This window comes from Melanerpes formicivorus, unplaced genomic scaffold (genome assembly GCF_026170545.1).
Source record: "Melanerpes formicivorus ecotype bairdi unplaced genomic scaffold, bMelFor1.0.p_v2 SCAF_20, whole genome shotgun sequence".
NCBI classification, from domain to species: domain Eukaryota; kingdom Metazoa; phylum Chordata; class Aves; order Piciformes; family Picidae; genus Melanerpes; species Melanerpes formicivorus.
In genome coordinates, this window is record NW_027142372.1 from 10,908,492 (window position 1) to 10,935,104 (window position 26,613).

Below are 26,613 nucleotides of genomic sequence, written 5' to 3' on the forward strand. Positions count from 1 at the left end.
CATCAGGTCTCATAGTAGGACACTTCACTGGTCATAGTGAGTTCACTTGGCCATCTGCCTTCTTGGCCAGCAAGTGAGAAACTGAACCGGGGGACACCACAAGCAAAGGCAAAACTTGCAATGGCTAACATTAAAAAGAGATTCCTGCTGTTACCTGTATCAGGGCTTACAGTGTCTCTCCCACAGACAAGCTATGAAAGGATTCCCAGGTTCCTCCAGGCAGTGCAGCCTGTAACCACCTACCTGCACGTTCCACATAAGGAAGAGATCTTCCACAGCAGGAGAAAAAGAAGTAGAAAAGCTAGGATGGGATTAACTGAGAAAGCCAAGATGATGTAACCAAAGTAGTTTATTGCAGAAACCCTTGGAGCACATTCTGGCCCCAGCTGGGGTAGGGAATTTTGGACCAGTGAGCCACTGTGATGTGCAGTTTGAGTTTACAGAGTCCAAACAACTTTTGAACCCAAGTATGGCAATATTGTACATAGCAGCCTCGGCAGAACAAGTGCTTGGACAGCAATCCTGCTCTTCAAGACCCTCCCATGACCTCCAGGGCAATAACAACACATCCAGAGCATTGCTCAAATGGGCATATTGAGACTGGTCAGCCCAGAGGCACTCACAGGTGGAGCATCAGGACACCTTCCAGACATGCTGACTGCCTGGCGCACCAGGCTGAGGTCAGTGGCTCTAACCACTGCTCCCAGTACCTTTCTGCACTCATGGAACAGCCTCAACTGAATCTTCATAGACAGTCTTTGCCATGGCATGTGCCACTTTTACCACCTTCTTCTCCTTGGCATCTGGGCCCATGTTGCTGCGGGCCAGTTTGATCCAGTACTGCTCCGTCCTGGAGAGGTAGTCTGCGTGCTTCTCACCAGGCTGAACAGATGGGTGCTGCTCCTCCCCTGGGACACAGAGAGAGGGAGACAGAAAGAAGGGTCACCAACAGCTAATGAAGGCAATCTGCTCCTCCATGTGTCAACCCAGGCAAGACTGCTCTTCAGCTTATGTCTTTAAATGTAAGAGGCTAAGAACCTCTCAGCAACCAAGGAAATGTCTCTTCTAGCCTGAGAGCAGCACTTTGCTCCTGCTGGAAAGCTCACCTGGATGCCAGTGAGGCCTCTACTAAACCCCACTTGATGTTAGTCTGAAAGCAACATTCATCTTAACTGGTACCTTCCTCATCTTCACTCTCCTCTTCAGAGCTCTCCTCTCCTTCTTCCCCTCCTTCTGCACCTTCCATATCATCATCCTCTTCATCTGACTCAGACTCTTCCAGCCATTCTTGTGTTTCTTTGATGGGAAATGGAAGAGAAGTAGTAAGTTACAAGCTTCTTCCCACTCCTGCACCCAGAACTGTCGTGGAGGACACCAGGGCAAGGTCAGACAGATGTGCTCCTTAAGAGCCCCACTGTATTCCACCCACTGTACATGGCCTGGCTCTGATGGGGGGCAGTGGGAGGAGAGGAAACAGTCAGGAGAAACTGAACAGCACAGAAGAGCTGTGGAGAAGCTGATTTGTGCTGATGGTCAACTCTCCTCCCTGGCACTTCACAGTTCCATGATCAGGAGCTCCAGGGCAGGGACACCCTGTTTTAATGTCTCTCTACAATGCCTAAGACATGACTTAGGCACCACCATAAGAGATACAGTGCTCACCACCACCCCTTGAGGAAGCTCCACAGTTGGTTGTCTTCCCCCCCCACACATTGTAGTGTTGCAACACTAAAGGCAAGAAAGAGATCTCACTGTCAGAACTTACTTGGATCCATCTCCACTAGCACCTTCCATTCTTCCATCTTGTGCAGGTCAATACTGTAGAGGTCACTGAGGGTGAACTGGCGATCACCCACCTCAAACATGCCCCCATAGACATAGAGAACCCCGTGCTTCACTGCCAGCATGGCGTTCGACCGCGGGCACGGCTCCACTTGCTGCCCCAAGGCTCCAGCTTCCTCCTCCTCCTCTGACTCAGACCTCTCCTTCTCATCTGCAGGTCCAGAGATCACCTGCTTGATTGTCATGACAGTTCCATCTTCTGCCACCACCTCTTTGACTATCTCCACTGGGCCTTGAGGAGGTTGCTTCTCCATCTCCTCATCTCCACCATCCTCTGCCTCAGCTTGTCTGCCACGTCTTCGCTTCTTCTTCTCTGATTTTGGTCCCTGTTGGCAGGAACAAGGAACAGGAGACTGTGTGAATTAACTGCTATACCTGCTACTAGGTGCACATAATACAAACACTCTGGATTCTGCTGGGAGGGAAGGGGGCGAATTCAGTTACTTTTCACTGCAATTGTAAGCCTCAAGTGATAGCTGCCACCTCCCACTCAGCAGGAACTTCCAGCAGCCAAAAAACCAAGGAGCAATGAAACTACTGGAGAACCCACAGTGTGGAGTTGTTTCCTCTATTAACAGCAGCATGTGCTGAAGAGACAGAAAACAGCTTTTTTGGCTCTCCACCTTGCAGGTGCACACAAACACACACAGGGCCCACCAGTCTGTGACAAGAGCAAGAGAAAATAACCCACCATTTTGTGGAAGCAAACTAGTTGCTGGGTGCTAAATTACAGTGCATTATCAAGAAGCACTCCAGGTCTTCCAGGTACTCTAGGAAAGGGCTGGGAAACAGTCAGCTAGGAAGGCAGAAGCAAACATCTGATTGCATGTTTGCCTGTTATTTGGTGATTGACTTCCTTTGAAAGCAAAGCCAGAAACAGTTGGGGTGGAAAGAAGGAAGCTCAGCCAGGTCAATTGTACCTCACTTGCCCCTTGAGAGTGGTTCAAACAAAATCAAAGATCTGAGCTGAAAGCCACATTTATGAGGTTCTTACAAGCCAAGGTTAGTATTTCACCTCTTCCAGTAGCTCATCAACACTGGTGAAAATAGGGAGGTTTATTGATCCCAGCACAACACAAAAGCTCTTCAGCTTTTACTGAACTATCTCATGTGAGACTCACACATCTGACCTGAAAGTGGCCTCCAGTAAAACACCATCAGGCTGCTTTGCTTCCTTTTGCATTACACAACAATGGGGCACATGCAGCCTGGCTCTTGGAAGAGGAAGATTGCCTCCTGAACCACTCTCACTTTGTGCCCAACCATCAGGGCTCTCAGGCTTCTTCTCTACCCCAGAAAGGTGACAAATCTGCACCACACTGGAAGCAGGGTGTAGAGAGCACAAGGAGCCATGTGGCAGGGAAGGAGAGGGGCAGCATGAAGTCAGAGAATTCAGCTGGTTTGAGAGCAAAGCCTGCTGGAGCAGGCCCAGCTTCAGCTCTACAGCCTCTCCACAGTCAGTGGGTAAGAAATCAAAGCAGCAGCCACATGTGGTGGCTCAGTCTTTGGAATAGCCTGGGGTTTTGAGAAAATAGCCTGCTGCACACTGCAGGAAAGCTGCATGGGGCTAAAAAAAGGTCCAAAGGACAGGTGTCAAATGAACAAGGAGAGTGAGCTGAAAAGATCTGTGTTGTTTTTCAAATGGGACCTTCAGCTGCCCAGGAAACCAGCGGTTCTTCCCCATGTCGTAGAAATAAACATCGTTGAAGAAGTCTCCCTCGATGCTCTCCTCCTCCTCTTCGTCATGCACACCTCCAAACAGCAGGGAGCGGTTGTTGGGAGCAACTGCCACCGAGAAGCCAGACCTGGGGGTGGGCTTCACTCCGGAGGGGTTGAGCCGACTCCACGCCCACTTGTCTGCTAACGGAGAACAGCAAACGTCAGCAGCGGCAAAGGAGGATGCTGATCCTTTCCTATCTCCCAAGGCCCCCCACTACTCCAGCAGCTAACTCAAGGACCCATTTTAGACTGCACAGTGTCCTCAACAACAGCATGAAGCAGAACCACTTGACAGATGGACAGTGTCCAAGGGCATGAGATTTATCACATCTAAGTGCCAAGTTCTGCACACTGGCCACAGCAACCCCATGCAGTGCTACAGGCTGGGGTCAGAGTGGCTGGAGAGCAGCCAAGCAGAAAGGGACCTGGGGGTACTGGTTGATAGCTGGCTGAACATGAGCCAGCAGTGTGCCCAGGTGGCCAAGAAGGCCAATGGCATCCTGGCCATAGTGTGGCCAGCAGGAGCAGGGAAGTCATTGTGCCCCTGGACTCAGCACAGGACTCAGCACCTTGAGTCCTGTGTCCAGTTCTGGGCCTCTCAGTTTAGGAAAGATGTTGAGTTGCTGGAAGGTGTCCAGAGAAGGGCAACGAAGCTGGGGAGGGGTTTGGAGCACAGCCCTGTGAGGAGAGGCTGAGGGAGCTGGGGTTGCTTAGCCTGGAGAAGAGGAGGCTCAGGGGAGACCTTCTTGCTGTCTACAACTACCTGAAGGGAGGTTGTAGCCAGGAGGGGGTTGGTCTCTTCTCCCAGGCAACCAGCACCAGAACAAGAGGACATAGTCTCAAGCTGTGCCAGGGGAGGTTTAGGCTGGATGTTAGGAAGAAGTTCTTCACAGAGATTGCCCCTTGGAATGGGCTGCCCAGGGAGGTGGTGGAGTCACCATCACTGGAGATGTTTAGGAACAGACTGGATGGGGTGCTTGGTGCCATGGTTTAGTTGATTAGATGGTGCTGGATGATGGGTGGACTTGATGATCTCAAAGTTCTTTTCCAACCTGGTTAATTCTATTCTATTTTATTCTATTTTCCACACTTCCATCCCTTCTGCCCTCAGAAAGCTGCTGTGTCTTCAGCAAATGCAAAGGTAGATCTTCACATAAGACAAAAGTCTTAGGAAGAGCAGCTGAGGGAACTGGGATTGTTTAGTTTGAGAAAGAGGCTGAGGAGAGACCTTATCACCCTTTACAACTACCTGAAAAATCAATACAGAGGTAGGTGCTGGTGTCTTCTCACAGGTAATTAGGAAAATTAGGAAACAGTTTCTCACTGAAAGAGTGGTCAAGCATTGAACAGACTGCCCAGGGAGGTGGTTGAGTCACCATCCCTGGAGGTGTGTAAAGGTCATTCAGATGTAGCACTAAGCGCTATGGTTTAGCGGTGAACTTGGTAGAGTAGGATCAATGGCTGGATCTGATGACATCAAGAGTCTTTTCCAACCTGCATGGTTCTATGAGTCTATGATTCAGGGTGTGCTTTCTGGGGCAAGGAGCTTCTTGAAAGATGTGTATACCTTTACAGGAGGATGGACTTCAAACAAGGCCTGACTTCCCTTGAGTACCAAGAAGATGCACCTCAGGTATTCCACGGAGCCCATCCTACATAATCTCTCTCCAGGGGACCTTATCTGCTAACTTGCACCACTGCCTGAACCCCAAGAGTAAGAAGAGTTCAGTGTATGGAGACCCAACCACACTTTAAGCAGCAGCAGAAGGCTTGTGCTCTAAATCTTCCAATCCTTTCTACTCTGGATTTAGAGCAAATCCCTACAGTGCAGGCTGGGAGAAGCCTGTGCACTGGGCTAGGCACTGGAGGAACCACGATTTCACCAAGATGAACTATAAATAAGACATAATGCAAGCAGGGTCTGGAAGCCAGACAGTATGAGACCAACCCTCCTCCCCAGATCCCACTTTAAGAGGGTCAGGTTTCAGGAAATCAATCACAATCTTAACATTGGGGAAATTCAGCTCAAAAGAAGACTGTCCCTTGCCATGAGTCAAGGACAAAACACACCTCAGAAAGTGATGGAATTCCTATTTCTGGGGACATGGAGAGGTAAAACAACCAACCAACACCCACTCTTGAGAGCATCCCTGCAGTAGGTAATCTCATGAGATCACCCCCAATCTTCTCTCTTAAAGAGCCTCTGAGACACCACTTCAAAGAGAGCTTGTCAAAACAGGAAGAATTCTGGTTTACAGCAGAAAGTTGTTGGGATTTCAGAAGAGCAGTGACCAAAACGTCCCAGAGAAGAGGAATTGCAAAATGTTGTTTTCATTCCCTCCCACATACAAACCAAAAGAAAAAAACAATCCCTGAAACATCTTTTCTAGCCATTCTTCTAGAAGCTGCCTGTGCAGGCCAGAGCTTCTCACAGTTATGCAAGGAGCCTGGAGCCCATCTCAGACTACCAAAACATAGAGGACATAATTCCTCCCATATCCCCCCCACCCTGTTTCCTTCACCCAGCCCCTTTCTTTTTCAGCTACTCACACAAATGCACTTAAGCTACCCCTGGGATGAAGAAATGTTTGTATCAACTCATCTGCTGTGTTTAGCCCCAAAGCAAACACTGGGGCTTAGCACTTGTCATTAAGAGAGAAATTTTGTGCTAAGCTTGGGGTTTTGGGGTCTGATAATCAAAGGAAGAGAGAGGATTTTCATGCAGAAGCCTGCAGCATCACTTCCAGCACAACCCTGTGAGCTGCAGCGGTAGCTTACCTTCCTCCTTGCCCACACCTTCAGTCTTCAGCAGGAACATATCTGTGTGCAGGGTGCCTTTGTCAACATCTTTCTTCACTTTCTGCAGAGGAAGGAAAGAGAGGGATGCTCAGTGAAACAGTTTCAGTACCCCAAAACACAGGGGGTCCAACTTCTGGAGGCCTAGAAACGTGGGTATGTGCCATTCTGAACTCACCACCCCACAGGCAGGCCTGACCACAGCCTGAATCTGTACATGAGAAGATAAGCACTGTGACAGGGCAAGGAGAAACCACACCAGTGGTCACACTGTGCCTCTGGGCACCACAGTGTTCAGACCAGGCTGCTTCCTGGGATGAGCCACAACCAACTGCTGCCCCGACAACCAGGCAGGGCTCTGAAGGCTGCAAGACAAGAGATTAAAACTGATTGTTTTGGGGAGGGAAAGCCAAGGGAAGGAGGGAAAACCAAGGGAAGGAGGGAGGGAAGTGAGGAAAACCAAGGATAGGAAGGCAGGAGAGGTGGAAAATCAAGGGAAGGAAGAAGGGAGTGGGGGGAAAAACCAAGGGAAGGAAGGAGGGAGCAGGGGGAAAAACCAAGGGAAGGAAGGAGGGAGTAGGGGGAAAAAACCAAGGGAAGGAAGGAGGGAGTAGGGGGAAAAAACCAAGGGAAGGAAGGAGGGAGTAGGGGGAAAAAACCAAGGGAAGGAAGGAAGGAGTAGGGGGAAAAAACCAAGGGAAGGAAGGAAGGAGTAGGGGGAAAAAACCAAGGGAAGGAAGGAGGGAGTAGGGGGAAAAAAACAAGGGAAGGAAGGAAGGAGTAGGGGGAAAAAACCAAGGGAAGGAAGGAAGGAGTAGGGGGAAAAACCAAGGGAAGGAAGGAAGGAGTAGGGGGAAAAACCAAGGGAAGGAAGGAAGGAGTAGGGGGAAAAACCAAGGGAAGGAAGGAAGGAGTAGGGGGAAAAACCAAGGGAAGGAAGGAGGGAGTGGGGGGAAAAACCAAGGGAAGGAAGGAGGGAGTGGGGGGAAAAACCAAGGGAAGGAAGGAGGGAGTGGGGGGAAAAACAAGGGAAGGAAGAAGGGAATGAAAGAGCAGCACCAAGGAAAGAGGAGACCCACAGCCCTATATTTTACTCTGCCACAGTATCAGTGTTCCTGAGGGACTCACTTCCCATCCATGCTCCTGCTTCTCCAGCTGCAAAGGAGAGCAGATACCTGCTCCACCAACTACTTTGCACAGCAAGGCCCTCTGGGATTCTGCCCTTGAATGCTGAGTAGCTCAAGAGAGTCTGTGCTGCATCATTTGCAAGATCCAAGTTTAAATACAGACCTGTGACTAGCAAGAACTCAAAGTCTGTCTGTCCCACTGCAAGAGCAGCAGAGGTGACAGTTCTCTCTCTGCATCACAGCCCAACTCCAGTTGTCATTTTTAGTATTCAGGGCCCCACAGGGCCTTGGGCAATAGTTTGTTCATTTTTTTTTCTCCTAAACAGAAATAGAACAGCAAGGCAACAGCAAGAGCAAGATCAAGCCTCAGTTGAGGCCATCATATGTAATGCTGCTTTCCCTTGCTCCTGTAAGCCCCTGTGCTCCAGAGCTCCTGGCAACATGCAGCACTTGAAAGCAGCACTGTGCAACACCACTGGAGTAGGGCTTTTATTAATGTCATTATCCACCCATCCTTCATGCAGAGCTCCTACATCCTCCTATTTCCCTTCCTCCTGGGAGTGATGGCATAGCTAGGGAACTGCTTCCAGCAGAAGCTGGGAGGGTTGGCTCTAATCCTCAGTAAGAGGAGCAGGGCTTGGGCACATCTGAGCAGGCAACAGCACAGTGCTGTCCTGCTCTTGCTGCACATCTCCAACCCTGTGCCTTGCACCTGACAGCTTTTGTTGCTGCAGGGTGTGTTGTGTACTGCATGTACCCCAGTTTGAAGGGCCAATATTCCATTCTCAGAAAGGTAAAAGAAAGTGTGCCTGAGAGCACTGGACACCACCACTGTAACTTGGACAATGCTGAGGAGCCCCAGTGAAGGCTGATAATAAAGTGCTAGAGGAAACAGAACTCTGCTCACAGTGTAGCAAAAAGGCAGCTTCAGTTAATACAAAGATCAAGGTCTGTCTGTAGGGCTGTCTTGGAAAATCTGTTCATTTGGGGATGTGGCTCAGATGTTTTCTTGTTCTCCACATGCACCTAAGCTTGTCCATTAGCCAAATGAAAGGCACACACTCTTCCAGACAGTGTATCTACACTGAGTTTCATAGTTTCATAGTTTCATTCAGGGTTGGAAGGGACCACAAGGATCATCTAGTTCCAACCCCCCTGCCATGGGCAGGGACACCCCACACTAGATCAGGCTGGACAGAGCCTCATCCAGCCTGCTCTTAAACACCCCCAGGGACGGGGCCTCGACCACCTCCCTGGACAACCCATTCCAGGGTTTCACCACTCTCATGGTGAAGAACCTCCTCCTCACATCTAGCCTGAATCTCCCCACCTCCAGCTTCATTCCATTCCCCCTAGTCCTATCACTACCTGATATCCTGAGAAGTCCTTCCCCAGCCTTCCTGTAGGCCCCCTTCAGATACTGGAAGGCGACAATTAGGTCACCTCGGAGCCTTCTCTTCTGCAGACTGAACAGCCCCAACTCCTTCAGTCTGTCCTCATAGGAGAGGTGCTCCAGCCCTCTGATCATCCTCGTGGCCCTTCTCTGGACACGTTCCAGCACCTCCACATCCCTCTTGTAATAGGGGCTCCAGAACTGGACACAGTACTCCAGGTGGGGTCTCACCAGGGCTGAGTAGAGGGGGAGGATCACCTCCCTCGACCTGCTAGCCACACTTCTCCTGATGCAGCCCAGGATCTGATTGGCTTTGCGGGCTGCAAGTGCACACTGAGAGCTCATGTTGAGCTTTTTGTCCACCAGCACCCCCAAGTCTCTCTCCTCAGGGCTATCCTCCAGCCAGTCACTGCCCAGCCTGTATTTGTGCCTGGGATTGCCTCGACCCAGATGCAGGACCCTGCACTTGCTCTTATTGAACTTCATGAGGTTGGCCTGTGCCCACCTCTCCAGCCTGTCAAGGTCCCTCTGGATGGCCTCCCTTCCCTCCAGCGTGTCTGCTGCACCACACAGCTTGGTGTCATCAGCAAACTTGCTGAGGGTGCACTCAATGCCACTGTCCATGTCCCCCACAAAGATGTTGAATAAGACAGGTCCCAGGACTGATCCCTGAGGGACTCCACTTGTCACTGGCCTCCACTGGGACATGGAGCCATTGACAGCCACTCTTTGGGTGCGGCCATCAAGCCAGTTCCTTATCCATCTAGTGGTCCACCAATCAAACCCATGTGTCACCAGTTTGGAGACCAGGATGTGGTGTGGGACAGTGTCAAAGGCTTTGCTCAGGTCCAGGTAAACGACATCAGTTGCTCGCCCCTCATCTATTAATTTTGTCACCTGCTCATAGAAGGCCACCAGGTTGGTCAGGCAGGATTTGCCCTTGGCAAAGCCATGCTGACTGTTCCCAATCACCTCTTCACTATTCTTTTGAGCGAGTAGTGACTCCAGGAGGATCTGTTCCATGATCTTTCCAGGCACAGAGGTGAGACTGACTGGCCTGTAGTTCCCTGGTTCCTCCTTCTTGCCCTTTTTGAAGATGGGGGCAATGTTTCCCCTTTTCCAGTCTGTGGGGACTTCACCAGACTGCCAGGACTTTTGAAATATAATAGAGAGGGGTTTAGCAACCTCATCTGCCAGTTCTCTCAGTACCCGTGGGTGTAACCCGTCGGGTCCCATGGACTTGAACACTTTCAGGTTCTTCAGATGATCACGAACCTGATCTGCACTTACAATGGGCAGTTCTTCCTCCCTGTCCCTGGCTTTGACTTCCATAACATCAGGAGTGTGGCTAGAGGCCCTTGCAGTGAAGACTGAGGTAAAGAAGTTATTAAGTACCTCAGCCTTTTCCTCATCACAGGTGACCATGTCACCATTTTCTTTTCTGAGGGGGCCCACACCTTCCCTAGTCTTCTTCTTCTGGGCAGCCACTTCAGAGAAGTCAACAACTGCACTATTCCACCTGCTGTCCTCAAGCAACAGAACATGAAGCACACAAGGGACAGGAAGCCTGCAGGAACAAGCATCAGTGACAGCCCTGTTTTCTCAAGAAGAGGTTTTACAGCAAGGACTCCTTCAGCCCCTGCAAGTCCTCCAGCAAGTGGAAAACAAACAAGTTTTTGTATTGATGAGTGGTTATGAGGCATAGCTGGAGGAGATGTGGTGCTGGAGATGTGGTTGGAGGGGCTGGCAGCAGGCAGCACTTTCAACAGACCCTTGAGAGAGAGCTGTCAGGGCAGGAAGGGAAAGAAATGCCTTCGAGGAAAGGCGTTGTTAAGTATGGAGTATGCCTGGTGGTGCCTTTATTGTGGCATCTACAGCAGCAGCTCTCAAGTTCAAAGAGCTGTGAGTCACTGTGCCAAGGCAAGTGCCATCCCCTGGCAACGTCACATGCCGCTGTCACACCGGTCCAGAGCAGCAGAAGTCACCAATGTGTTGCAGGCTGAGGGCAACTGAGACACAAACAAACTTTTTTGGTCTATCACCTTAACACTGCATGCTTCTAAGCCTCACCTGAGCAAAGAGCTGGCATGGATGGGCAGAGGGAATGGAAAAGGAAGAGAGGGGAGGGAAAGGAAAGGAAAAAAAGAGGAGAGGGAGGGGAGGGAAAGGAACAGAAAAAAGAGGGGAGGAAGGGGAGGGAAAGAAAAGGAAAGGAAGAGAAAAAAGAGGAGAGGGAGGGGAGGGAAAGGAGAGGGAATGGAGGGAATGGAGCCTTCACACCTTCCAGCACTGAAGTGCACCCCAGTGCCTGCCAAATGCCCGTGTGCTGACAGGAATTGTGGTTATTTCCTTCTCAGTCCCAGGCAGGCTGCACTTTGTCCTTAAACGCTAGCCAGAGCACACATCCACATGTGTGGGGGACACAAAGGCTGAAGAAGGAACACAGTGAGATGTGCACTCTGCATGCAAGAGGGGTGGGAAACAGCAGACACTGGAAGAGCAGCTGCTTTGCCACCGCCCAAGCTGCGCACAGTAAGTGCATTATTTGCCTCCTGAAAGCCACACGGCTCCCTGTAGTAAACACGCTGCCTGTGCGCCGTGACAAAGCTTCTCGGGCTGAGAAAACCCCAATGAGGCAGAGTGGGAGTTAGTTATTTGTTGTCAAAGAGATGCCTGTTTTCCCCAACTCACACTGGCTTAAAAGCAGGCAGCAGTACACTGCCACTGGAGAGATCAACCCCCTCACACTCAGAGCACCAGCTTGCCCTGAGCAAATCACTCTGTCCATCACTAAGAGGCTCCTGTTGCCCTCCACTGTCCTTCTTCCCTTCAAGTTCCAGGTGTTTGCTTTCAAGCACAACATTGGCTTGGAACTCTGCAACCTATTGTTTGCACATGCAGGTAAACCAGAAGGTTGCAAGGGCTTTACAGGTATTAGCTAAGAAAACAAACCCCCCAGCTCCACTGACAGAGAGCAAGGTGCCTGTTTGTCTCCCTTCAAAAGGAAACTGAGGCACAGAGACCTGCTCTTGAGAAGGGAAATCAGGATTCCCCATCTCTAATGTGCTAAACAGACTCATAGAAGGTTGGAGGGGAGTGACAGTGGCAAAATACACCAAATCAGCAGAAGGCTTTAGCAGGCACAGCTACAGAGGGAACCAGTCCCACCAGACCTTGCAATTCAAGAAAACACTTCAGCCCTGCCACAAGCAGTTTCCCAGCAGAATCCAACTTGGCCTTGTAAAGCTTTTCACTAAAAAAAAAGCCCAAACCACCCCACAAGCCAAAAGAGCACCACATGCCAGTCTTCTTTGGCATCCAATAGCCCTGCACATGTGTAAGGCCAGCCCTCCCATGGCTTGTAGGCTGCTTGCACCTGCAAGGTAGAGCAGCCTTAGCCTCCAACACTTCCTGGCTTCACTTCAGAGCCAGTCAGGCACAGAGCACTCAGGTTGCCTAGCAATAGAGAGGTCTCCTTGCTTTGCATAGCCCAAAAATGCAGCTTGATGCAGTGAGACCCATCCTCAGCATGAGAAACAGGTGAGGACATCTTTAAGATCAGCAGGAGAGCAAATCTGAGCTCCTTGAGGGATTGTGAGGTACATTTTAGGCAAAGCTGACAACATCCCCTTCTGCAAGGGACTGCAGCAGTTGCCTTCATCATTTTAAGGTTGAGAATGAAAGAGATGAATACAGGGGCACCACTGTGCCAGAAATTGTGCATTTTAGAGTATCAGCCACACTCTTTATCAGTTTGTACACTGACATCTCAAGCTAGTTGCACTGAAGGTTGTAAAGCTCCTTTCTCACCATCTGCATCCTGGTTGTTCACCACTTAGCCAGCAAAATCTAGTGGCTGGCACAGGCAAAGCCTTGTCTGGGTAGCAAGGATCTTGTCCTGGCTCTGGATGCAAGTACTGGAGTGCCTCAGACAAGTCACCCGAGATTTTCTGCCCCTGTTTCCCCAGCCATGAACAAGGTTTTCCCATTCAGGTCATATGAAGGGAACTGAGCAACACAGCCTGGACTGATGTGACTGGAAAGTGACCCTCCAGGCTCAGCTCTGCATCCAAGTCCAGGAAATCAAAGCAGGGACAACTCTCTGCTTCTGCCTTCCCAGCTCACAACATCTGCTGACCAGAGTAAGGACAGGCAGATTGATCACTCCATCAGGGCAACAGCCCCAGCTGCAAGCTGAGAGTGCTGCTCAGGCTTTATAGAGCCCCAGCAACCAGCTGGGTACAAAAGATGTCTACAGTTCCACCAATAACCATGAACCTCCGGGGCTTACATCTCTTTTTGCCCTAGGCAACGTGCATTATACCAGACCACACAGCTATTTTGGTACAGTACTTCAAAGCAGACTTACAAGGGCTCAGGGGACCACAGGATAGAATGCATCCAACTGCCCGTCGCAGGAAAGCAGCCCTGCCACATCGCAGCTCTGCTCAGGCAGTGTGACAGCCGGATCGTGCTGATGCTGCAACACAGCAGCTACCTCCATTTCCACCCCTCTTCATAGTATCAGTCAGGGTTGGAAGGGACCACAAGGATCATCCAGTTCCAACCCCCCTGCCATGGGCAGGGGCACCCCACACTAGATCAGGCTGGACAGAGCCTCATCCAGCCTGGGCTTAAACACCTCCAGGGACGGGGCCTCAACCACCTCCCTGGACAACCCATTCCAGGGTTTCACCACTCTCATGGGGAAGAACCTCCTCCTCACATCTAGCCTGAATCTCCCCACCTCCAGTTTCACTCCATTCCCCCTAGTCCTATCACTACCTGAGATCCTGAGAAGTCCTTCCCCAGCCTTCCTGTAGGCCCCCTTCAGATCCTGGAAGGCCACAATTAGGTCACCTCAGAGCCTTCTCTTCTGCAGACTGAACAGCCTCAACTCCTTCAGTCTGTCCTCATAGAAGAGGTGCTCCAGCCCTCTGATCATCCTTGTGGCCCTCCAAACCAATTCACAACATCTACGTGCTTGGGAGCAGCTCTGGCCTTAGGAGGCCTCCACACAAATCTACCCTGGGTTTTTTTTTCACAGCACACATACAACTTAGTCCTGTCTTTTAGTAAAAGAGAAGTCTCTGTGACTTGGTGAATGACTGGACACTTGGCATATGTAAATATGTCTTCATACAGCCAAAAATGTCTTCAGAGCACTCCTAAGTATAGCACCTGCCTCTCTAATTGGAGACAAGGAATAGGTCTTCTTCTGTGCCTGCCCAGCACCAACTAACTATTGTTTCCTCCCCCATCCACCTCTGAAGAGTACCTCAGCCAATGGCTTTGGGGGGAGTACACAAGCCAAACACACTCTTCACATCCAAGTAAACCCAGAGAGACTCAGAATCAGCTATAGGCAATGATATGAGGAGAATTAAATGGCCACACATTAATGAAGTTGTGTTTCTCCTAGAGGGGCTAAATCTTGCTGAACTACAGTTTCAGAAGTGTGCTATATGTTTGTTGCTTTGCATCTCAAGAAAGCTGCAGAGAAAATTCTGTTCAGTGCTTTGGTCCTGCCTGAAAGTTCACCTGTGTGTTCTGTAGCACAAGTGAAGTCTCTGCTAGGAATGGCAGATCAGAGAGAGGTAGACTCAGCTTTCTGTATTATAAACAAAGTGGTGGTTCTAATCTAAAAACCATTCTCCAAGCTGAAAAGGAACTGGACCCAGCTCTTACCCTTGCTCAGTGCCCTGCATGAATAGGATAGGATAGGATAGGATAGGATAGGATAGGATAGGATAGGATAGGATAGGATAGGATAGGATAGGATAGGATAGGATAGGATAGGATAGGATAGGATAGGATAGGATAGGATAGGATAGACCGGAAGAGACTTTCAAGATCATCATGTCCAACCCATCGACCAATCCAACCCACCTAATCAACTAAACCATGGCACCAAGCACCCCATCAAGTCTCCTCCTGAACACCTCCAATGATGGTGACTCCACCACCTCCCCAGGCAGCCCATTCCAATGGGCAATCACTCTCCCTGAAGGCAGCTTGGCATTCTACTGTATTAGCTCAAAACACAGAGCAGTGTGACAGAGCCCACCCTTGTAAAGTGGAATGGAACAGAGCCAACTGCAAACATGCATCAACTTTTGCATTTCCATGGGGCTCAGTGTGCTCTTGGAACACAGCTGCTTTCAGCAGCGACCAGAGATCCACATGAAGCATAGCATGTAGGCTCAGGCTTCCTTCCCACCCTCAAGAGTGAGGCAACAGGATAGGGAAAGAAAAGAGGACAAAGCCCTTTTGGGTGGAAAATGCCTCTGTATTGTTAGTGCTATTTAATCAAATGCACATCTGATGAGCTAGAGCCCTGAGCGCAGGCCGTGAGGAGGCACAAATGCTTCTAAATATATAGCTGGACTATCTTCCCTCTCCTTTCCCTGCTTTTCTTCTTTGTTCATTTATTCACATCAGAAGAACAACGTGTCCTCCTCCCCCAGCGACGCGCTGCTGGGAGCGATGCCTCTCCACTGAGGCAGCAGCAGCAGGATCCAGCTCTTCTGTCTGCATTCACAACATTAAAAGCTTTTGCAGGAGCCTTTTGCTCAATGAAATATTTACTTCCTCCTGCCCAGCACGGAGACATGGATACTTGGTCAGTCAGGACATGCGGTCTAAAGGGCTACCCAGTATAAATTACCATGGTTAACAGAGCCAGGAGCAGAGCAGAGGAAGCCTGGTGCTCATCAAAACTCTTCTTGGGCTTATTGAGTAGTGCTGCTCCCTTAACCCTTTCGCTGATGCAAGGAAACACAAGTCTCCTGGCAGCTGCTGCTATTAACCTGCAAGCATTGGAACACAGATGAGTACTACCTGGCAGTCACCACCACTGCTGCTAAAAAAGGTCATTTCTCCCAGCTGCTTATCCCTACCTCCCTGACATCATCCCCTCATACTGGGTTAGATTAGCAAGGAAAATACAGAATTCCTTTTAAGCAAGAGAAGGTCCTCAATCAGCACACAATCACATGAAGAAAGCCACAATGAGAAGACCAGATGGCTCCTGGTCCACAGCAGCCTGAACCACCCCATGTCTGAACAACCCAAGGGCACAAGTGCACCTTCACTCCAAGCTGGCATAAGAGCAGGCAAAAATACACCTTGGCTACCAGTGGTTTCAGACATCTGGCAGCTGCTTGACGTGTGGAAACATCATCAGCAGAGCAGCAGGCAGTTAAGTGATGAGATCACCACATCTTGCACTGGGGACAAGGCTTGTGAAACTCAGCAGTGGAAGCTCTCCCAAGCTCTAAAACCTACTGGCCTCTCCAAGCAGTAAAAATACAGGCCATCACAGCCAACACTGGCCATGACAATTGAATTGGCCCCAGTTAGGCAACCTGAGTTTGCCAGGTTTAGTTTTCACTTTACCCCCCTAGCTTTTCCATCAACTATTCAGTTTAGATGCAGGAAGCAGAGCACTGTCTTACCACAAAGTCCCTCTTACCTGTTTGGAGTAGCCTCCATAGATGATTATGCTGCCCTCAGGAGTGGTAGCCATTTGACACCCAGATCTTGGAGCAGGCCCAATCCCCGAAGGAGCCAGCTTGCTCCAGGTGAAGGAGTCCAGGTTGAAGGCATAGACATCATTGTAATAGATGTAATCTCTAGGGAGAGGAAATTGGCACACCACAGGTTTTTTGACAGTCACCATTTAGGAGAGGATAAACTATCACCAGGAACCTCTGAGGAGGTGCAATGCCCTATTCAGCTCCTTACATTTATGGCTTTTCTTCTTCCACACCAACACAGAGATTTGTCTGGATGAAGATTACTGTAACAATCTGCACTTGACATCAAGTTCCTTTAAGCAAGACCTCCCTGGGTTCTTTTTCACCCCTGTCATTCCTTACTACAACTGAGGTTTCAACTCTTTTCAGTTAACATGGTCCAAGGTAACTTCAACCAGAACACGAAAGATCAAAACAGATTCAATTTATGGCTGTCTAGGAGGGTGGGAAAAATATCCCTAATGTCCTGCTCTCCTTCTGCTCGCCAGCTCACATGCTGCTAGAGGAAAATGCTCTTGGCCACAGCCAAGTCTGGGGCAGGCTCTGCACTCCCAGGGACTCCAGTGATGCTGTGCCTTGTCTGAGACCATCCACAGCTCAGCTCTCTTCACAGTCCCCATGACAGTGTAGCTGTGATCTCATGTAGGCTGTTAAGAGTCTACTGGAGAAGATGTTTCTAGAAAGACAAGGCTCTTTGACAACATTCAGAAGCCCAAGATGATGTGCTGAGCTTGAGCTACAAGGGTAAGTAGCTACTTCAGTGATAAGCTAAGTGGTACAATGGTTTCTCAAACATCTGAAGACTAACTCAAGATCACTTGTCTAACATAAAACTAGTTCAGCAACAGTACTGTTGAGGATAACCCTTCCAGTAAAGCACAGCTTTCTGTGACTGGTGAAATTCTGCTGTCCTTTTCACAGAGGACTCAATACCATCCTGCAGTAACCCACCTTGCACTCTCATGGAAACCTCCAAAGACTATCAGCTGCCTTTTGCAAGCGACCATTCGATGTCCACTTCGTCCAGAGGGACCTCCTGATGCCCTGAAATGCAAACAAATTCCACTTGTCAGCAAAATTCCCTTTGCTATTTGCATGTCAGTCCATGTTTGTTGAACTCATTGGCAGCTGGGCTGATTGAGTTCAGCTTCTGTTCTCCCAGCACTGGAACCACACAGAACTTTGTTGCCTTAATATATCTGTATGCTTTCCTTCTCTAACTCTTGGTATTTACAACACAAGCACTGTGCATGAACAGTTTTATTCCTAGTGATAAAGGTCTAGTACCTAACAGTTCCCAAAGCCTTCAAGTCTCTTCTGCTATGAGTCAAGAGGTAATTTTTCAGGGTGGTTTAATGAATAGCAGTTAACAAGAAAGGCACTTCAGACAGAGATGTTTTCTCCTAGTACCAAGAGCCAGAGCCTGCCTCTGCCATCCCCTCTCCTTCAGTGCCTTAGGAAATCACATACCTATGCTGTCCTCACTCATCCACCTGCAGATAGGATACCACATCAAACCACTGAGAAGACTTTGTAAATTACATTTCCCCCCAGCACAGAGGCACTGCAGCAAAACAAATCCTCATTATTACCTTGCACATTAAAAAGCAGCTACACATCTCTCTTCTGCTCTTTCAAGCCTCCCTGACCTTTCAGTTAAATATGCCACTTCCACTTCCAGGAACAATCAACAGCACCCCATCTGTCACATCCAAAAGCTTCATGCAAAGCCAAGCAGCTGGCAATGACATTCCTGAGAGGGAATGAAGGTACACCTTCCTTCATGTTCACCCACAGACTGAGCATCAGATGGGAGAGAACAAAAACAACTTCAAGAACTCTCAAAACAAAGGCAACTTCAGGCCAAAATGCTGAGAAGACAGGGTTTGCTTTGTGTGTTCTCTGTAACCTATGGATTGATCCATCAGGTTTTCACTCTCACTGAGGAGCCTCCCAAAGCACACATGGTTGGCAGCACTGAACTCAGCAAGCTTTCTCAAATAGGCAACGTTCACATCTGTGAAGTGGTTGCAGAATCAGCCTAAAGAGAAAGCTGCTCACCTATGAAAACAACAGCAAAACCTAGACCCACAGCCCTGCTGCCACACCTGAACTGGCAGCAGGTACCTGTGAAGTGTGATAATAGATTTCTGTGGAGAGAGAAAATGAGGGAGGGTCCTTGTTCCCCATCAAAAATGACAACCCTGCACCAGTCATCATGAAAAACTCCAAGCAGAACAGCAGTATTTGGGGAAGACTCAATTAATATTGATTGTCTGGACTTTTTCTTCTGAGAGACTTGGGTTTTCTAAGCATTTACTGGATTTTTAAGTGTCACCCTGCAGAACAGCATCCCTGGTATTAATCAAGATCTGAAATCACTATTTTCTCTTCTCTAACCCAGCTCCCATGTTATTATCCCAAAGGAAGCAATTTCTTTTCCTAAAGGAAAGAAGGAATTAAAAATCAACAACAGAATCCTGTCCTCAGAGAGTATCTTCTGCCTTCCTTCTCAGACAGGTTGCCTCCAAGTCAGGAATCAATTCTGAACAACAAAAGTGTATTCATTGATGTGTGTTTTAGTAAACAAGTTCCCACATGTGTACAATTAACTCAAAGTCACAAAGAACACCCAGTCTGGGGCTTGATCTGAATTCAGAGAAGTCTCACTGGCACCAGCAGCATTTGCTTCCAGTCATAAAGCTGTTTACTCCTTTCTTTAGCTTAGCAACACAAGATGCTGAAACGTGGTTCCAGGAGGTCTGCACAGCATTGTATCATCTCAACTTCTTTGGCCTTGCTAATGGCCTTGCTAATGCTACACATCACAGGAAGCAGATGTAGAAGAAAGTTGACAGCTTTTGACGTAAGGACATACCCTCCTAAACTTGCAGCAACTGCTCTTTGGAAGTAGTTTCACATGGAATTATTCAGTCAATGGCCTTCATCCCCAGCCTCCAAACATGACACTGGGGAAAACCAAATGGCATGGTCAGGTAGGAATGGCAATACTTATAACCATGGTGTCACTCCAGAAGGCACCTGCTGCAAGCTCCAAAGCTTGTTTCCCAGATCCAGGCTGTGTCCTTTTACCTGTGTCATTGCTCGTGGTCCAAAGCAAGCATTTTGGAAATGGTTTCACAGGCTTTATGATTAATACTCCACTTCATGGGGTTGACACCAGGAAGCAGACATGTGGGAGGGAGCTGTAAATTCTCCAGACATTTTTTTTTTTAAAAATAGATGAAAAGATGAGTCTGGGTAAGGACTGGCTCTCCACATGTACAGCATGAGTCTGATCAGAACTGCTCCAGAAGGAATCTGCTTTTGCTTGTGGAGTTACTCTGGGAGTTCTAGTAACATAACAGACCTGAAGTCAGCCCCCAGATTCAGAAATTAAAGACAGTGGCTGCAGGCTGCACAAGTGAGTTACCTTTTCATTCACCCCTTCATTCAGAGGAAGGAATCTGAGGATGAATCTTGGAGCCTTTCCATAACAGTAGAAGTGGTAGAACATCAGTGTGACATTTCAGGACAAAGCACTTATCCCCCAGCATTCAGAGCAGGTGAAGCCCAGATACTTTGTGTCCCGTTTTACATCTCAGGCTCAGGAAGGCCAACAAGGGGTCTGGTCAGTAGCACACACACAGCTAGTGCACCCAGGTGTTTGGATAGTCAGGAAGCACATAAGCAAACACACAATTGTAGCGAGGCACAACCCCCCCACCCCCCCCAATCCCTTGCGATGTCCACCAATAGTTGTACGTTTGGACCCTGATCTACCAAAGAATAAGCTCACAAGGGTCACTTCTGGGCTGACAGAGGAAGTCCACTCAGTGGTACACCAAAATACCCTCCTTTAAGCACCAGTGCACCTTTCCACCTTGTGCTGCAGGACCTGATGTTTGCAGCGACAGAGAGCACATGAGAGAGCAGAGCTGTCAATTAGAAACAAACCTGTGCTGACAGGCGTCCCGCCCGACAGTGACTGCTCCAGTTCTCTCTGTAAACAGCGTTAAACAGATGCTTGTGAAACCTTCCCCTGCAGTATTTATAGCACCACATCTCAGAGCTGCCATGGGAATGATCATTAACATTCCAGCATTAAAAGGAGCTACACAGGCTCCAAAGCAAGACAAAAAGCTACATGGAGGAGGGATCTGCCACTTCCCAAGCACAGCCCCCAATCCTGATGCTCTCCTGTCTCTCTTTGAGGAGTGCATTGGGCCAGAGAGAGCTGAATGTAATAATTCCTCTCTAGAAAGGAATGAGGCAATTAGGTTAAAACATGGCTTAGCTCTAAGGTAGTGTAACAACCAGTTCATGCACTGAGAAAACCTTGTGCATCACACACATGACAAGGTGGTTCCAATAAGTCCAAGTCAGTTGCTGGCAAGTCTTCTGACAGGCTGAGATTTGCTGTATTTAGACCATTTTGGTGCATGCAAAATGCAAGTAAACATAGCTAAATATTGCTAAATGTAGCAGGTTTGAACTCTGCCAAGCAGACTGGCACCACTGTGCTAGGAGATAATGGAGACCCACCTCCCCAGCAGCCTTTGCAGACACAGCACAAGGATGTTATTCACAGGGATGAGTTGAATTCAATGTTTTATTGTCAAAACTGTGTTCTAGTCATGCCTCTTACTGCACCAAGATGGTCTGGGGCATGAAGTGTGGGCCAGGAAGGACAACACAAGGGTCTGAAACTGAAGCTAGGAGGCTGCAATAAACTAAATTTCCTAGAAGTCCAAGTTCAGAACACAGCAGGGTCATCTTAGCTATTCAATCCACACTAACTAATACACTCACACTCACCTGAAAAGGGCCACATGGGATTCTTCCCATGTAGAAGAGGCAGAAGCTTTCTCTCTTTTGGCCAGACTGTTATTATATTTATGTGCACTAAAATGATGTCTTCCAAATCCAGCTGAGTTGACTCAGTACCAGTTTGTACCCCAGATGTCTTATCTCCAGACACTTCCCCAGGTAACACTGCTACCAGAGTGGACACATGGCATTACTGGGCTGCTGTGTGAAGGCTTCTTGTACTTGGGCTGGTGCCTCACCACAACCCAACAAACCTACACAATCTGCCCCTTCCATCTAGTCTTCCCAGACATGTTCACTCTCTCAGTAGCCCCTGAGCCTAACCCCACTGCCACCAGTCAGCCAAACCAGTAAATGGCAAACCAAAGTATGATAGGAGCCTGACTTCAGACAGACATGAGGAACATATGTGGAAAAATGAGAGCAGCAATGGGGTTCTATGGGGGTGGGGGGGAAGCATAATGCTGAAGGAAGTGAAATGCAGCAAGTGTTATGATCATAATTTTCCAAGAAGTAGGAAAAGAAGTCCCTCGTGCGACGCAACAATCATCCCTGCCCTTTCCTCTGCCCCTTTCCAGGCAGTCTGTAATCAAGATGCCATATGGAAAAAGCACAGAGGCAGCAGAAACTTGATTTCCACACTCAGTCAGGTTAGCATTAAAACAAAGACGTCCCCTCCCAGCCTCCTCCACCAGATGCCTCATTAATGCAGCTCCTGGAGCTCTGCCCAAGGATGAGGAGGAGATGCACTTTGTTTTATTCCAACACCGGGACCAGGACACAGGCACTTGCAAAATTCCAGCAAGGCTCAAAGACAGACATCCCCCCAGACATATCAGGAAGGTCTAATGGAGTGGGTCTTACATGGGGCTGGGAGAGAGAAAAGATCATCTCAGGGCACTTCCACCCATAATTCACAAGCCTCAGTTAGAAAATGTCTATCCTGTCATCTATTAAGAAAGTATGAAGCATCAGTGTCTCCAAATGCATCCTCCCACTGTGGCATGGCAACCTAGGTGACATGTGAAAACCAGTTCCTAGGGACAGAGACTAGCTCTGGGTGGTTTGAAGAGTGTGGACCTAGAACTTGCTCCTTAGGTGGGAAGAGGAACTAAACTTAACAGTCTGACTCCCTCCTAAGTGACTGTAACAAGCCATCACAACAAAAACTCTTGCCTTGCTTTTAGCTCACTTGGGACCTGGTACTGCTGGGGACATCCTGCAACTCACAGCACATGCAAACTTCATGCTCAGCACCAGGGAAGGAAACAGAATGTTTTGGGTTGGAAAGAATCTTAAAGATCATCTAGTTCCACCCCCGCTGCCATGGGCAGACAGGTCTTGCTATGGCAAGCTGCTCAAGGTCCCATCCAACCAGGCTTTGAATGCTTCCAGACCCAAAGCCTCCAGAACTTCTCTGGGCAACCTGTTCCAGTGCCCCATCACCCTCATGGGGAAGAATTTCTTCCTGCTGTCTAATCTAAATGCAGCTCCTTCCAGTTTGAAGCTGTCATCCCTCATCCTGTCACTCCAGGCCTTTGTAGAAAGTCTCTTTCCAGCTCTCCTGTAAGCCCCCTTCAAATACTGGAAGGCTGCAATAAGGTCTCCCCAGAGGCTTCTCCAAGCTGAACTCCAGCCTTCTCAGCCCTTTGATCATCTTTGTGGCCTCCTCTGGACAGTTGCATGTCCTTGTGTTGAGGGATCCAGAGCTGGACACAGTACTCCAGGTGGGATCTCATGAGGGCAGAGGGGGAGAATCCACTCCCTCGACCTGCTGCCCACACTGCTTCTGATGCAGCCCTAGAGATGGGTTTTTTTGCAGTGTAGGTTACACTCGGCATCCCCACTGCTGCTGTCCCATGTGGGATAAGATGCAGGATGAGTAGAGCCTCACAACCACCTCATTTCTTCCTCCCAGGCAGGTCAGGCACCACAGCATTTGTTTTGGGAGTGGAAAATCCCAAATCAGCACTACAGCAACACATCAGCAAACCCACGAGAGGACAGCTTGCACCAGCAGTGGTGGAGCTAAGGAAGCTTCCTCTGGATTCTCCAACGGCTCACAAAACCCAGACTCCCTCCCTCGCTCTCCCTGCAGCTGGGTGTTCACACTGTTTGCTGGTGAGGATTATTTCAACCAGGAGCTTGGTTTAAATGCCAACACTTCTTCAACTCTGGTGAGCATCTCCACCTCCCCCCCTCTCCTACATGGAAGTCATTGGGATAAGAGACATTTGAGTTCATCCCCTTTATTTGGCTGAGAGTGAGCAAAGGATTCAGGAGTTATTTTGGGGGAGCTGGGAGGGGTACAGTCACAGTCATTACATCAGCTTCTGCCTTAACAACAATAGGCAGATCAGCTTGCACACTGACAGAGCTTTTCAATCCTTGCACCTCTTAAAGAGCCCTCCATCATTTTGGAGGGTTTCTCAGTGACCAGCAGGACTCACTACAGCAAACCTAGCTTCCTGTAACACAACAGATTACAGCTGTTAGCAAACTAACACTGCCAGGTCTGGAGCCAAGAACCACACTGGTGGGCAGGAAACAGTCACTTATGAATCAAACATATTTTCCTCAGCCTCCCAGAGCCACTCACAAGGACAATCCCTGGATTCTCAAAGAGCTGTCAGGATCCTATGCTGTAAAGCATCCTTTCAGCCCAGCCAGTTTTGGAATCCTTGGGAGTTTTGAACATTGCCTCCGTATTTCCACCTGCACCTTCCACATGAGCAAGTATTCAAAGCTGCTGCTTTCCCCAGTGCCACCTCAATGGTCAGTGGTACTGGAGTTCCAGCCCACCCAAAGATGTGCTCTGACTAATCCCACAGCCAAGACAATTCCAAAGTCTGAGAGAAAGTTTATGTCAAAGCCAGACCCAAAGCCACGCCTCCTGCCTCTCAATCCACTGGATGACTCACCAGACCTTCTTCCCTCATGCAAATATAAACACGAGCAGCAAAAAAAACAAGCCAAAGGTTACGAAAACATTAGGAGAGACCTTCAGGCCAGATCCACAGAAGGTATTTTGACACCTTAATCCACGTCAAAAACTCCCAGGGCTTTTGGCACTGATTTACTTTGACAGGTCTGAATTATTGGCTTGTTTATCCCAAGGAATCTTGAGGCAGCAGATGCCAATTATCAGGAGTGAAGTTGGCTCTGTGGGTAGATACAAGCTGTCTTTCCAAGCAATGGTAAAATGGGAGATCCTCACACTAGTCTTGCACAACCCAGCCTGAAGGAGCCCGCCCCTCTATACTCAGGGGAGAGGAGAGATGAGCAGATAGCTGGGAAATCACAGCACTGTACCAGGAATTAACTACAGATCATACTGGCACAGTTCCTTGTGAGGTCAACATCACTGACTTCAGAACACACCACCCAATTACAGAATCCCAGCTCAGAAGGGACCTCAAGGATCACAGTACCATAGTACCAGTCAGGGTTGGAAGGGACCACAAGGATCATCTAGTTCCAACCCCCCTGCCATGGGCAGGATCATCTAGTCCAATCTTTCTTGGCAAAGGCACAGCCTAGACAAAATGGTTCACCACTTACTTGATCTGCTCCCAGGTCTTGGTAGCCAAATGCAGGACCCAGAGATCCTTGTAGTGATAGAACTGTTCCCCATTGGGAGATGCAAACTCCCCGCCAAACACCCAGAGCTGCCCACCGGCTGTGGGCACCACTGCTGCCTGCCAGGAAAAGAAGGAAGAGCTGGATCAGGTGAGAGTTCAGGAACTAGACAGGAGAACTTTGCCAGTCAGATGTGGCAGCCTCCTCCAAATACCAGAGAGCAGACAAGTGACAACAGCAGCTCTCTGGGAATGAAGGAAGAGGAAACTTTAAATCAAGCTAGGCATTGTTTAGCAGACCTTCCCTATAGCAAGGGGAAGCTGGCCATGGAGTTGGGCTCTCCCACCTCCTGGCATCTTGAGTTCCAGCTCTACAAATTCAAAGCTCACTCTAAAAACATCTTTGGGATTTAGCTTAACAACTGTTGAAATCTCTCTGTTCACCAAGACCTAAGGCTCAGCAGCATTTCACTCACACTTCAGTGACATAAAAAGCATCCTGCAGAAGACAAACTGGGAATCCATGGGAGGAAGAGAGACACTTCCTGCCCCCAAAATATACCTAACAGCACGAGGCAGGCAGGGTAACACAGGGAAAAATCTTTCTGGAAGAGGCCATTAACAGCACACAACTGCCCTTTGAAGTTTTTATTGATTATAAACAATAAACAGTAGAGAAGCCAAGCTGCAGCACAAGTCCAAACCTTACACTCTGTCAAGGCCTAAAAACCATTACTGCTCCCTCTGAAAAAAACAAAACAAAACCACACAAAGCCCAAAATCCCAACCATAAAAAGCCCAACCATGAAGGAAATGTGCAGTGCTTGGAAAAGAGGAGCCTGTTACTGCTTTGATTACAACAAGTAGCAGAGGAGAGCATCAAAGGGGTTTGTTTGGATTTTTTTTGCACAGAGCAGCACCGAAACACTGGAAGCTGACACTTAAAAGCAGAGAGAAAAGAGCAAGACTCTACCTCATTAAAATTACCTGCCTAAGAACTCAGGAAGAAACCTCAAAAGGAAACTATGTGACTGTGCAAATTTCTTCCTTGCCTGGGACTTCCTGGGTTCTTTATGCTATAAGCAAATTCTTCCATGGTATTTTTTCCAGGGTACCCATCACAGATCAACACTGGGACAATGACCTCCTCCTCCAGAAGGGCTTCAATACCTGCCTGTCCTTCCCAGCAAAGATGACTTTTTTAGCATCAGACACATGACCATGCCCTGACATCAACCAGCCCACACATGCAACAATCAAACACATGAGGCAAGATGGGGTGTGTCTGCAAGCAGGATTTGTGGGAGCATGAAGCTACCTAAGCAAAGTGGTATCTACTGCTTAAAAGCTTAAGGAGAAGGTAGGTACAACAGTCTACTCATATTTGTGTGTGATCTTTTGAAGAGCTGGCTTGGAAGTCACTCTACAGCCAAACCTTTTCCTTAACTGACAACACCCATCCATGGTTACTCTCACCTCAGCTCTGTTTGAATTGATGTCATGAAGCCAGGGTAAGTCAGAGGACCATGTGCCAGGGACAAGAAGTAAGATTGAAAACGTGCACACACTAACCCAGAGACATGTTTCTGTTCACCTCTGAGCTAATGCAAACAATGAATTCAAAACAAAGTCACAGGGAAGACACCAAACTGGTGAACTAATGAGGCTGAACTGTTTCCTGTGTGACTGTAATTATCAGACAGAAAATGCTGTTGAAGCAGGACTCCTCAGGCAGGATTCTCATTTTCTTTCTGTTGTGATCCAGTGGCAGTTCCCCGAGGCACAGCCTG

General features: G+C 48.7%; 1 protein-coding gene across 3 annotated transcripts in view; it reads right to left on the reverse strand.

The window, feature by feature from the left end:
• Positions 1 to 334: 334 nt before the first annotated feature.
• The window catches only part of KLHDC4 (kelch domain containing 4), a 32,211-nt gene continuing 5,932 nt past the window's right edge, over positions 335 to 26,613 (reverse strand). For 2 of the 3 annotated variants that reach the window (XM_068150807.1, XM_068150809.1), the window contains 8 exons: positions 24,807 to 24,943; positions 17,367 to 17,459; positions 16,352 to 16,511; positions 6,340 to 6,421; positions 3,491 to 3,702; positions 1,766 to 2,168; positions 1,180 to 1,296; positions 335 to 908 (listed from right to left, as the gene is read on the reverse strand). In XM_068150807.1, coding sequence (XP_068006908.1) covers positions 721 to 908; positions 1,180 to 1,296; positions 1,766 to 2,168; positions 3,491 to 3,702; positions 6,340 to 6,421; positions 16,352 to 16,511; positions 17,367 to 17,459; positions 24,807 to 24,943 — 1,392 coding nt within the window. In that variant the 3' untranslated portion in view covers positions 335 to 720. The remainder of the gene's footprint in view (positions 909 to 1,179; positions 1,297 to 1,765; positions 2,169 to 3,490; positions 3,703 to 6,339; positions 6,422 to 16,351; positions 16,512 to 17,366; positions 17,460 to 24,806; positions 24,944 to 26,613) is intronic. The other variant, XM_068150808.1, reaches the window with a different exon arrangement.